A 14225-nucleotide genomic window follows, 5' to 3' on the forward strand; every position below is an offset into this window, starting at 1 on the left:
CAACTACGGTAAATGCAATAACATATACAGTTCTACAACAACAGTAATACAGCCAAAAATTTGTGAGTGGTTATGTAGGTATAGTTGAGACCAAATGGGCAACATTTTCCCAAAAGCAAAGAGGAGAAGGCAAGGAGGGTTAAGGAAAATGGAGGGATGGAAACGGGGAAGTCAGGGTGGAAATAGGGAGAGTGCACAATGACACATTGTGGGGATAGCAACCAAGGTCCCAGAAAAATTTGTATATGAATTGTTGAATAGGAAGCTAATTTGCTGCGTAAACTTTCACCTAAAACTCAATAAAATGTTCAAAAGAAAGAAAGAAAAGATCAATTGCTAAAAAAGGACATCATGGTTGGTAAAGTAGAGGGTTGGCAAAGGCAAGGGAGGCCCTCAGTGAAATGGGACTGACACAGTAGCCAAACAATGGACTCAAACATAACAACAATCGTGAAGATGACACAGGACTGGGGAGGGTTTTGTTCTGGTATATAAGGTTGCTATGAGTTGAAGATGACTGGACGGCAACTAACAACAGCGATCCCAATGAACACCTCACAACTTCTCCACTGAGGGCCCAGGGCTAATTTTCTTTCCGTGAATTTGATAATTTAGAGAAAACAAGGAAAAGAAAGAAAGGCCCAGCAATCCCAGGTTGGGGACTCAGGGAGGGCAGAAGACAGCTGCTGATGTCTGGAGAGCTCCTGGTTACCCATCTGCAGGGGACTAGTGTGGTATCACAGTCCCGGCTCCAACCAGGCACCCTCAATCTCAGTCACAGCAATAAGCAGGAAAAGTGACCATGTTGATTTCAGCCACCACTTGAATGCAGAACTCAATTTCTGCTGAAGTGAAACTGGGTGGTGACCACAGACCACTTGGAAATGATACAAGGTAGACACACTATCCATGTCGAAAGAAAAAAGTGGCCCTACTTAGAGAAGACCCAGAAGTTGGCAGGCATGCAGAGTGCCCTTGAGGAACCATGGGCCATACTGTGAATTTCAGGAAGCCTGGAGAAGGAGGGCAATGGCCTGCATGTTGATGATGCTCAAGACCACTTGGCCGGGGGAATGGTTCGGTCAAGCTGGCGGAGGCAGTGGCCTGTACTTCCTTTTCCTTAAGCTGCTGGTGAGTCAACCTAGAGGCAAGACAAGTCTGACATTTCATTCAAAGGGGAAAACAATCAGCATCTCTGAAAAATAGCATCCATCAGCTATGGTTTCACTATAGGACTGTACCTTCTAAATGGTGGCCTCTTGAGCACTTGGGCTCTGGAAGGAGTTCCTGGTGGCCTTCTACCTCTGCCCACAACTTTTGCTTTGGGCTCCTGACTGTTGGCCATGCTGGGAGAAGTGGGGAAGACTGAAGACAACAGTGGCATATGAGGGAGGTACCCATTGCCATCAAGTCGATTTTGACTCATAGCGACCCTAAAGGACAGAGTAGAACTGCCCTAGAGGGCTGCCAAGGGGTGGCTGGTGGATTTAACTGCTGACCTTTATGGTTAGCAGCCGAGCTCTTAACCACTTGCCACCAGAGCTTCTTCAAGTAGCGTTTTATCTTGAAAACAATTAGGCTGGACTGCAGTCCCACAAATGTATAACCCTTGGTAAGACTAAGGAATCACTGGGGGTCTCAGATTCCTCACCCATAAGATGAGAGTTAGTCTATTTTAGTCTTTTTTTTTTTTAAGCCCTTAACATCGGTTAAGCACTCGGCTGTGAACAGAAAGGTTGGCAGTTCAAATTCATCCAGCAGCTCCATAGGAGAAAGACCTGGTAATCTGCTCCCATAAAGATTACATCCTAGAAGAATCTATGGGGCAGTTCTACTCTGTCACACAGGGTCGCTATGAGTCAAAAATCAACTCAAAAACACCTAACAACAGCTGCAGCTTTATCTGAAATAGCCAAGACCTGGAAACAGAGAGTCTTGATAAGACTGCTCCAAGATCCCATCTAGCTCTTACCCCATGCGATTCAATGCACTTCTGGTACAAGCTCTCTGAGAGCTGCGAGCTGCACCCCCAAAACCCAGCCCTGCACCAACACATGGCACTAGCAGACAGCGATGTGCCCTGAGTGAACAGCATCAGTACGTGCACGCGGCACCTTGATGCTGCATTCACAACGTTAGCAGGCACTCCCGGGAAATGATGTGGAGAACCAGCGTGGACTGTCATCAACAGTCAATCCAGAGGACCTGCTGTGTGGCAATTTAGAGAACTGCGGGGAAGCACAGAGAAACGGAAGCCCCAGGAGATGGTACCCTGCCAGGATGCCAGCTGTCCCAGGGTCCCGGTCCTATCTGTGATGTCTTTTCTCCTATGTGAACCAAAAAACAAGTGGGGGGAGAAGGGAATCCATATACCAACTTAATGTTAGATTTTGTAACTTAGAGTAAGTGCAACATTGAAATAAAACTTTTCTTCTCTCGGTTACATTCTGGAGAAATATTTTCCTTAGCCCCCGCATGGCACTTCTATTAAAGTGCCTTTCCCTTCACCAATATTAACATGTGCCTTCTATCTATTTGGTAATTTCCCTCCCTCCACCTCTCATCCCTGGTAACCCGCAAAGAATTTTTTTTTTTCCTGTGTGTAAACCTTTTCTTATTTCTTTATAATAGTAGTCCCATACAATATGTGTCCTGTTGTGATCAATTTATTTCACTCAGCATAATGAAAGAGACTCAGAGCCCTGGTGGCACACTGGTTAAGAAGAGCTCAGGCTGCTAACCAAAAGCTTCGGAGTTCAAATCCACCAGCTGCTCCTTGGAAACCCTGTGGACTCCGACTGCCTTTGAGCCAAAGCATAGACAAGCCCATAAAATAAATAATAACACCCAAGAGGAAGGTGCTCCTTAGAACAACCAGTTATACGAGATCAAAAGGGCGACATTTGCCCAAAAGCTAAGGCAATACACTATATGGGGGAAGTCAGCGAAACAGGACCAAGGCATGGGAGGACAGGAGAGGAACCAAGAACAACGGGCAATGCAGGACCAAGGCATGGGAGGACTGGACAGGAACCAAGAACAACGGGCAACCACGGCAATTACTACAGCATAGACAATCCTGTAAAATGGTATTAATAAACACTAATTTATGAATGGGGACACAGGCAGACAGGTGTACCAAGAGGTGGGGGAGGATGTAAGGGAACACACCCACTTGCAGATATAGGTTTGGTGGTGGATATGTCTACATACCTAACTGTAGATGTTGCTTATATATTAATATAGACAATGAGCACACAATGGCCACAGTCGGGGCAACTTCTTAGACATAAACAACTCGCAGGATGAAGTTCCTAGGCTTGAAGGCAAAGGGCCACAGACTCAGTGGTCATCTACATCACCTGGCACAACACAGTTCATAAACGTTCTGTATCCTACATCTTGGGGTCTTAAAAGCTTGCCGGTGGCCATCTAAGATACATCTATTGGTCTTTTACCGTCCGGAGCAAAGGAGAATGAAGAAACCAAATACTCAAGGGAGCAATTAGTTCACAGGGCTAATGGGCCACATGAACCACAGCCTACACGACCCCGAGACCGGAAGAACTACATGATGCCCAACTACCACTACCGGCTGCTCTGACTGGGATCACAGCAGAGGGTGCCAGACAAGCAGGAGAAAAATCATAGAACAAAAAATCAAATTCACAAAAAAGACCAGACTTACTGGTCTGACAGAGACTGGAGGAACCCCCAACACTGTGGCCCTAAGACACCTTTCTGAACTGGAATGGAAGCCATTCCCAGAGGCCGTCTTCCAGCCAAACCATAGCCAGGCCCATAAAATAACCACCACCCAAGAGGAACGTGCTCCTTTAGAACAATCAATTATATGACATCAAAAGGGCAACATTTGCCCAAGAGATGAGAAAGCAGGAAGGGACAGAAAATCAGGATGAAAGGAAATGGGGGACCTAGGACAGAAATAGGGAGAGCACCGACACATTATGGGGAACAAAACCAAAGTTACGGAACACTTTATGTACAAAGTATTGAATAGAAAACTAATTTTCTCTGTAAACTTTCACCTAATACACAATAATAAAAAAAAAAAAATGGAGGTGCATTCTAGAGTAAGGCTTCTCACACTTTGCATACAAATTATCAGGAGGCCTTGCTGAAACGCAGATACCAATTCAGAAGGTCTGGGGTGGAGCCTGTATTCTGCATGTTTAACAAGCTCCCAGGATTCCTGGGTGGTGCAAAGGTTAACATACTCAGCTGCTAAACTAAAAGCTGGAGGTTTGAGTCCACACAGAGGTACCTCAGAAAAAAGGCCTGGCGTTCTACTTCCAAAAAACAAGCCATTGAAAACCTACAGAGCGCAGTTCTACTCTCATACACACAGCGTGGCTATAAGGCAGAGCTGACTCAATAGCAGCTGGTTAACAAGCTCCCAGATGATGCCAATGTTGCTGGTCACAGGACCACAATGTAAGTAGCAAGGCCAAAGGCTGTGGCTTTCAAACTTGGCTGTACAATGGAATCACCTGGGGAATTTACAAACTACTGATGTCCATACCCAACCTGAGAGATTCTGATTTAATTGTCATGAGGATTTTTTAAAGCACTGCAGGTGACTCTGTTGTTGTGTTGTTAGGTGACAGTATCATTAATATCACACACAAGTAAAATTTTCCTGAGGATAATTCAAAAACAGTTGTAGCAGTACATCATCAACAGGGAACTGCCAAAAATTCAGGCCAGATTCAGAAGAGGACTTGGAACTCATTGCTGATGTCAGACGGATCTTGGCTGAAAGCACAGAATGCCAGAAAGATGTTTACCTGTGTTGTACTGACTATGCAAAGGCATTCAACTGTGTGGGTCGTACAAGTTATGGACAACTTTGTGAAGAATGGGAATTCTAGAACACTTAATAGTGCTCATGTGGAACCTGTACATAGCCCAAGAGGCAGTCATTTGAACAGAACAAGGGAATACTGTGTGGTTTAAAATTAGAATAGGTATGGATCAGGGTTGTTTCCTTTCTCTGTACTTATTCAATCTGTATGCTGAGCAAGTAATCCAAGAAGCTGGACTATATAGCATCAGGATTGGAAGAAGACACATCAACAACCTGCCTCCTTTGCCATGAGATGAGAAGAAATGGATGGCGACTGGCTACCATTACTGAATATTTTGATCGAAGATTCTATAGAACACTCCTGATCAAAAGGGGGCAAATGTAGAACGGAATTTCAAATTCTCATGGACTCTAGACTTTCTGGAGCCAAGTGGGCTAGATGAATCCCTGAAACTATTGCCCTGAGATAGTCTTTAAACTTTATCCAACAGCCCCTAAAGTCTTCTTAAAACCAAACAATAGTTTAGCTTAACTAATAAAAAATGTCTGTCTTAAGCATTATGCTCTTTAAAAACTATCTATTTGGGATCAAAGTGACAACAGCAACTCAAAAGATTAGAAAGGAACCTTAGGGGCAGTGAGTCTATGTTAATGTTGGAGGATCAGCTCAGAAAAGGAGGGTGAGGATGGCTGCACAGCCTGAAGAATGGAATCCGTGTCACTGAATTTTAGATGTAGAAACAGCTGAATTGGCCTATGTTCGATTGTGTATATTCTCAACAACAACAACAAAATCAACTTTAAAAACAAACAACCAATGGAAGTTGCAGAAGCATATGTACCAGCATACCACTTATATAAATAGTGAAAACAAAAAACAATATTATATAAAATACACATATGTTTAGGGATATTTACATGTGTGATAAAAATCTCTAAAATAGAAACGAAGGATAGAGAACAACTTCAGGAGAGTAGTTACTCTGGTGAAAGGGAGAGACGAGAGATTCAGTGATTGTACTATCGTATGTCTTAAAAAAAGGGAGCTGTAGATGGTAAAATGTTAATATTTGTTAAAATACATTAAAAAAAATTTATGTTAAAAAAAAAAGGCCACTATACAGCCAGAATTTTTCTTCCACATTTTTCTATGCAGAATTACGAACATTTTGGAACTAAATTATTTTCTATACATCTACAGTAAACTGCAATCAAGTATCAACTAGTAAATGAACAATATCCTATCACAAATGTGGACACCTCTCCATTGGAAATGGAGTTTCTCCCCACATATGGTAGGTATCTGCAGCAAAGAACAGTGCCCCTTTGCCTTCGTGACTGTAGCTCACAGCCTCCTCTGCTTACCAGTGTAGTTGGCAGCATAGTTGTTGGGATCTAAAAACTTCTTAACCAGCTCACAGTTAGACAAGATGTGATTGGTGGTGATAACGTTGAGATAGTTCTGAAGACCTTTCTGCCTCTCAGCTATGAACTCACGATCCATGTTACCAATCAATTTTTTGGGAGGAAGAGGTAGACTTAGGCCTGAAATCTTAAAAAAAGAAGAAAAGAAAGGATTATACTTTTGTCATCCTCAAATAAGATACAATATCAGAATCCTGAACCACAATATTTCATTAAATTTAAGACAACCTGACTTCAGTGATACTAAAGATGTTAAAGATAACACTGTGAATCTTAGAATTGATGAAGTACTGTATTAAGCACAGTAACTTTAAAGTTTTTTGTTTTTTTTAAAGTGTTTTTATTTTTATCAAAGTTATACATCCAGAAACGCTGGTGGCGTAGTGGTTGAGAGCTACGGCTGCTAACCAAAAGGTTGGCAGTTCAAATGCACCAGCTGCTCCTTGGAAACCCTATGGGGCCGTTTTACTCTGTCCTATAGGGTCGCTATGAGTCAGAATTGACTCAACAGCAATGGTTTTTGTTTTGTTTTGTTTTTTAATACACAAACATAATTTTAAGAGTCAAATAGTTCTTTCTTTCATTATTATTGGCAGTCCCATGACACCCCTCCTCAAAGGCATCCACATCCAAGTGTTTCAGCAGTTCTTTTGGCACTGGGGAGAGCTTATGCTGTTATATTTTGATTCTTCATTTTTAGGCTTTATCTCACAAATTCCCCACTGTGAAGATGAGGATTAAGTTCTCCTTCACAAACCTGACCTTACCCCACACATATCTTGTCCCCATTCCTTCCAGTAGGTATATTATCATTTTATTTAGTGCAATATTCATGTTTTCACTAAGTAAATGATATTCACAACTGAGCCAAATAGACATGCTTACTTTTCCTTTCTGACAGCTTGCAGTCTATATTTTTGTTTCGTTTTTCTATTAAACTCCAAGCCTTCTCTAAGCCTTCTCTCAACTCACTCAGATATACAGATGCTTCAGTTCCATTGTCAGCTGTCCCAGAGCCCTCTAATCTGCTCCCACAGGATGCTACCCCTATACCTGCTGCAAAGTTGGCACCCCAGGACACCCCTTCCTCACCATCCTGGAGATGCCTTTGCCTCTCTCTGGCTTCTTATCCCATACCTTTCCTTTTTTAGGTAACTCCCTTGTTTTTGGAGGTGCATATCCTCTGTCAGCTTCCCAAAGAAGGGAGCAAGGGAGATCGTTTTTTGAAACCTTGCATGTGTAAAAATGTCTCTTCTACCCTGACACTTGATTCACAGCCAGTCTTTTTTTTTAATTGTGCATTAGGTGAAAGTTTACAGGGCAAGTTACTTTCCCGTTTCATAGTTTGTACATAAAGCGCTCCCTGACATTGGTTTCACTTCTCACAACTTGTTAGCACTGTCCCCATTACCATCCTAGTTTCCCCATTTTCTTTTGTCCTGATTTTCTATCCCTTCCTGCCTTCTCATCTTTGCTTTTGGGCAAATGCTGTCCTTTTGATCTCATATAATTGGTTTTTCTCAGGAGCATGTTCCTCTTGGGCGTTCATAGTTAGTCTTGACGTGGAATTCTAAGTTGGAAATAATTTTTCTTCAGAATTTGAAAGAACTCCTATATTGTCTTCTAGTTTCAGGGCAGCTCTTAAATATTTGAAGCAGTACTGATTCTTGATCCTTTGTGTGACCTGTTGTTTTGTCCCTGGAAGCTTGTAGAATCTTCTTTGACCTCAGTGTGTGAATTTCATGTGCCTTTATGTGGATCTATTTTCATTCTCTGTGCTGAGTAGTAGGTGGCCCTTCCAACTGAGAAATTCATATTCTTAAGTTCCTAGGTATTTTCTTATATTAGGTTATTAATTACTTTTTCCTCTCCATATCCTCTGCTTTCTTTTTCTGGAACTCCTGTTTTTCAGTGTTGGTCCTCCTGGACTGGTCCTCTAATTTTCTTATCCTTTCTCTCTTATTTTTACCCTTAAAAAAATAAAAAAACTTTTTACTATACTTTCTGGGATATTTCAGCCTTTTAAATGAATTTTCATGTCTGCTACTATCTTTTTTACTTCTAAGTGCTAATTTTTTTTAATAGCATCCTGAATATAATACAACTTCTTATCTCTCTGTGATGATAAAGGATAGCTGTTCTTATTACGTATTTTCTGCTTTTTTTTTTTCCTGTTTGTTCTGTTCAGTATCTTTCCTGTTAAAAGTGTTCCTCGAGAGTCTGGTGATTCTTGGTTTTCTGCTCACATTCAAGAGAGGAATACCAAAACGCTGACTAGAAGGTCTGAGTAAGTGGCTAGGGCTTATGGACTGTGGGCTTTACTGCAGCAGATAAGCTCACTCAGCTCTTTTACTGGGGAACCTCTGACCTCAGTGATTTTAGCTCTTCTTCTTTTTTTTTCCTCATAGGCTAGACAGATTCGTCAGAAAAGAATCTTCTAATCTCCTGCCTGGAGGATGGAGCCTGGTTGCCAGTATTCTGGGAACTGAGTGGAGGAAGAAGTCTGGGGCTGGGCACCACAATTATACGTGAATGTGTTCAATTGTGCCTGCATCCCCCAGTCTAAAAACTGTTCTACCTCTACAGAGAATACGCTTTCTGTTTTCTGCTGGGGGAGAAGGGCAGTCCCTGGTGGCTCAAATAGGGGAGATTTGGGGATCTGACTGCTTCTTAACCGACTCTGGAGGCTGCCAATTGTTGAACTTTTGGGGGGTCCCGTGGTATACACGGAAACCGTCGTGGCATAGCGGTTAAGTGCTATACCTGCTAACCAAAGGGTCGGCAGTTTGAAACCACCAGGCACTCCTTGGAAACTCTATGGGGCAGTCCTACTCTGTCCTATAGGGTCACTATGAGTAAGAATCGACTCGACAGCACTGGTTTTTTTTTTGGTGATACACACTGAGTCGGTGTAGACTGGTATCCAATGGGGTTATCTTCTCCTGACCCCTGCTTCCCTATACTTGCTTAATCAGTTATCTCTCAACTAATGACTTTTTAGCTTCATGTGTTTTGTTGCAGTTTTCTCCTCTCCTGTTCTATTTGCCCTTGAGGGTGTGTGTGTGTGTGTGTGTGTGTGTGTGTACATGCGTATTTTTAAATCAGTTCACTGTTGTTTTAGAGTGGTCTGGGGAGGAAAAGTAAACACAGGTGCTCAATCTATCATTTCCTAGATCATTTAAAACTTTGAGTTTATTTTTTTTAATTAAAAAAAAAGGCATCAGATTGGCATCAATTCAATGAGCAAAGTCACTTTCAAAGAGTAGCGCTATTCAACACTTGCGCTTAGATCAGAGCCATTCTAGTGGCAGGTGTATCGATCTAGGGCGAAGTCTAAAGAGAAGGGCATGCTGAATTCAGACAAGGGTGTAATCTAAACCACCCATGTGCACAAACCTGGCTTAGCCTGTTCCACGCTGTAATTTTCAAACGACAATGACGCAGCCAAAAAAAGACCTTGAAGTTGATATTAGACAAGATGAAAGGCTGGCTGACAACTCTAGCCTGCCTATTTCTCCAATGTAATTATGAAAACATGTCACAGCATACTCAGAGTGAATCCTCTACCACAGCATAATTGAGGGCCAGATGAGAGACCTAAATTTTAGGTCGTTTTCCTCATCCATAAAATCAGGCTTTCCTGAATAGCCATCTCTTGATTAGCTAAATAAAATGTGTATTTATGAAGAAAGCACCACACTCGGCCAGAATACACCCAAGCCAGTAGCTCCATTATTATTTGTGTCTGGGGATATGGACTGTTCAATCACATACAACTAACTTACTCCTTTTTAGAATTCTTTTATTAAGTTGTAGTATATAACGTCACTTATTTGTAAATGTGTGTGTAAGCCCAGGGAGAGGGTAATATATGCACAAAAAATGTCTAAAAGAACTCATGCCAACTGGTTAACAATCATTAACTCTGGGAGCTGGTTGTTAATTTTTTTTACATATATAATATTTATTGTCCTTTAAGTGAAAGTTTACAAATCAAGTCAGTCTCTCACACAAAAACTTATATACACCTTGCTACATACTCCCAATTACTCTCCCCCTAATGAGACAGCCCGCTTTCTCCCTCTACTCTCTTTTCGTGTAATTTTTAAAAATTTTTTATATTATGAAATGTTTACAGTATTCATGTACTACTTTCTTCAACTAAAGAAAAACGTTTTTGGTCATCAAACTGATTGTATACGTAGCAAGAAGAAAAAGAGAATTACCATTGACAAAAACCAATTTGCCTGCACTACAAAACAACCAGCCGAATCCTACCTACTTGAGAATGGAGAGTCACGTCTGACATCACCAAATTCAAGCCCCAATATTCTGAGTATTTTTCATTCACAGTGGGGATATAAGAATGTATTTGATAAAGGATCTGTTGGGAACTTTGTGGCCTCCAAGATTCAACCAATCTATTTTTTCCAGCTTCATTTCACTTTAGGAAAATGTATTGATCTGTCCAGACATCCCATCGGTTCTTCCCAATCATCAAGTGGAATAAAGAGTTCTCTTGCCCACAGCTGCCAACAGCTGATTAGTGTCCCTGCAATCTCAGGCAGACTAGGGGTGTTTCTCCTGACCTAGCTTAAGATCTCACAATGAATGTTTCTAAAAGTGCTAAAACCATGTCTATATGTGCTGTGTTTTTTTTTTTTTTTAAAGATTAGCATTTAAGAGACACTTATTTTCCCTCTCAGCTTTCTCCTGGAATTTCGAAACTGCTTACCGATCACAGAATATAAAATTTAGAACTCCAAAGACTAATTAAAAGGGAAGGGTAGGAACATCAGCACTGACAGTGATGAAGTTACTCAGCCACCAACTTCCTAAACACCTCCACACTAAGGACGACGGCTTCGAGCCACGCTGTCATTGCCCTGCTTCTGATACCTTTCCTTTTAATGTGCCCTCTGGATTCCCTTCTTGAGTCCCTGGAAAAAGGAAAAAGAGAAGAAGAAGGCCACCAGCGGAGTCCCCAGAGTTTCATTCACAACACCTGCAGCGTGACAATGTAAAGGGGGGATAATCCCCAAAGTGGAGCCTATAACCTGGCCTCTTGGTAATCTAGGAAAAGTCTCCACATTATACCATTAATTACATCACAGTCGTGAGATAACTAGCTTTCGTCTGGAGGGAAAAGCTTCAAACTCTGAATTGATCAATCTCTCCTTACTCACTTCCATCCTCAGATCTTAATGATCTGCAAATTGCTTTCAACCACATTTCAGTCAGTATTCCCGGAAGCTCTAAGCTCTCAACAGAGCCTGCTTTGTTCCAAATTCCCCTGGTAGACAGTGAAGTCTATCCTAGGTCAACGAGAGGCAGTAAAATTCAAATCACAAAATATTTGTGCTATAAAAGACCTCGGAGATCATCTGGTTCAACCTCTTTGTTTCAGGTGGGGAAAGTGAGGCTTGAGAAAGAAAATGACTGGCTCAGAGTCTTGTTGCTGGTTAAGGGGCAGAGCCAGGACAGGATTCCTTCCCAAGTCTGAGGGCCTTTCCATCATTTCAACCTCCTCCCTCTTTCCTTTTCTTCATTGTATGCTGTCTTCCGTAGATGGTCACTAATTTTGTTTTTGCCTTAAAATAAACCAAAAATTCATTGCTGTCCAGTTGATTTCGACTTATAGTGACCCTATAGGACAGAGTGGAGCTGCCCCATAGGGTTTCCAGGAGCAGGCTGCCACATCTTTCTCCCGCAGAGCACCGGGTGGGTTCGAATCACCAACTTTTTAGTTAGCAGCTGGGCATTTAACCACTGCACTACCAAGGCTCCTTTTTGCCTTAAAATAAGGTGGTGATTTTCCTTTGTTGTTAACACAATGGATGCTTGCTATAAAATTTTTGGAAAATTAGCTTTTTTTCTGTTTTTCTACTTACAGCGCAACTATAGTACTAACTTATAGCACTAATTTAAAGCATGCTTGTTTGTAGAGAACTTGAAAAGTACAGACAGAGGTGTAACTAAGGCGTGGCAGGTAGGGTGTGTGCCCTGGGCACCACTTCAGGAGGTGCGCTAACAAGTAGTTTCTCTTTGTCATCGCAGTTTCCATCGCCAGCCGTGAGAGATCATTTGGCAATTTAAAACTAACTGCCCCTGAGTACAGAACAGTGTACAGAACCAGAAAAACACAGAATCCATAATCCCACCACCTGGGCGGGGGCGGGGGGGTCACCAGTTAACATTTGGCATAATCCCTTCCAATATTTCTAAACATTTCATGTAATTATATTATACCGCATTTTACATACTGCTTTTCACTTAAGCATTTTCTTATTGGACTCAGACTACTCTGCATATGTGTATTATATTTCTCTGTCTTCAGCAGGAACTCATTTATCTGTCAAAAGGGTAAACAAAGACTGAAAATCATGGTCACAGCTTTGCTCTGTGGTTTTGGAGTCTTTTTGGCCTGCTTTATGGAGGTTGTTTTGAAATTATTTTGTTGCCAAAAAAGCTGTATGTACTTTCTTCTGTGTGTTTACTTGGATCCAGAAAAGCCTCCCACTGAAATGATGTCTGGCCGCATCCTGTCCAACACACGCCAACATCAATACATGTGTATATTTGCATATGAAATAAGATGCACGTTTAAAGTGCCTGTTTTTAGAGGGAAAGTTACGCTGGAGCAAAATTACATACACATTATGTTTAAAAGACCATAATTGAATAGTCATCGACATTCAACCTTATATCCACAAAGTAAGCCCAAATGGGAGGTACGTCCCCCCACCCATACCCCTGCCATCACCATTCTCCAGGGCTGGCCTTTGTCTATATGTAATTTCAATTTCAAAAATATTTTTTCCACAATTCTTACTCAGCCCTGGCAGAACATAATTGTACAAAGGCCCACTCATTTCCCTTGCTTAAGACTAGGAAAAGGTTCATTTGCACGTAAAAGCAGAAATACACAGTAAGCCCAGCGTTAACTTCCAAATATAAAACTGCCACGTGGACCACTGCATCTGGAGGGGTTATGGGGGAAATTCACTGCTGGAATAAGCCACCCCTCGATGCCTGTGATGGTAAAGATTGTGTGTCAACTTGGCTGGGCCATGCTTCTCAGTGTTCATCTGTGATCACCCCCATGATGGGATCTGCTGTCAGTAGCCAACTAGTTGGAAGGGAGTTTCCTTGGTGGTGTGGCCTGTATCTGAATATAAGTGGACGTTCTGACTTCTGCTTGCTCTGGATCCTGCAGTGGCTCCTGCTTGTGTGACCTCCAGATCTTGGGACTTGGGCTAGGAGGATCTCTGCCAATCTTGTGGTTCGTCGATCTTAGGGCCTATGAGCAAGAGCCCTGCTCTCCAATCTGCTAATCTTGGGTTCACCAAATCCTGCAGCTACATGAATCAAGAGAAGCCTCGTGGTCTTGCCTGCTGATTTTGGGATTCATCGATCTTCACAGCCTATGATTAAGAGCCCTGCTCTCCAACCTACCAATCTTGGGTTCGCTAGACCCTGTGGCTACGTGAATCAGAAGAAGCCTCTATCTTGATCCACAGACTTGGGACATTCCAGCCTCTACAACCTTGTGAGCCATTTCCTTGATATAAATCTCTCTCTGTATATGTATTTATACACTTACTGCTTTTGCTTCTCTGGAGAACCCAGCCTAAGACATTTGGTTACAAGAGTGGTTCTAGAGACACAAAACGGTATGGATGAGTTTTCTAAATTGGTTCTCAAGTCTAAAGATGTTGATTACTCTGCTTCCAGGAGTAAAGAGGGCACTGCTAATCCATGGCATGTGGTGGCGATACAAATAAGCATAATATCACCACCAGAAGATCAGGCATTGGTGAAAGGCAAGGCTCTGCGTGAACACGTGATACCTTTCTATAGTTCTGTCAGAATGAGAAGTATAAGGAAGCTGGTTGGCTGGTCCTACTTTCGCTAGACAAACTGGTGAAAGAAAGAGATGAGCTCAGGGCTTCAGAGTTAAAGCTCAAGTGCC

General features: G+C 42.1%; 1 protein-coding gene across 14 annotated transcripts in view; it reads right to left on the reverse strand.

Moving 5' to 3' along the window:
* Positions 1–14225, reverse strand: part of PXK (PX domain containing serine/threonine kinase like) — an 86461-nt gene that overhangs the window by 39543 nt on the left and 32693 nt on the right. For all 14 annotated transcript variants that reach the window (XM_064274308.1, XM_010589707.3, XM_064274319.1 and 11 more), the window contains one exon: positions 6194–6380. In XM_064274308.1, the coding sequence (XP_064130378.1) occupies positions 6194–6380 (187 nt within the window). The remainder of the gene's footprint in view (positions 1–6193; positions 6381–14225) is intronic.

Source organism: Loxodonta africana, chromosome 22 (genome assembly GCF_030014295.1).
Source record: "Loxodonta africana isolate mLoxAfr1 chromosome 22, mLoxAfr1.hap2, whole genome shotgun sequence".
NCBI classification, from domain to species: domain Eukaryota; kingdom Metazoa; phylum Chordata; class Mammalia; order Proboscidea; family Elephantidae; genus Loxodonta; species Loxodonta africana.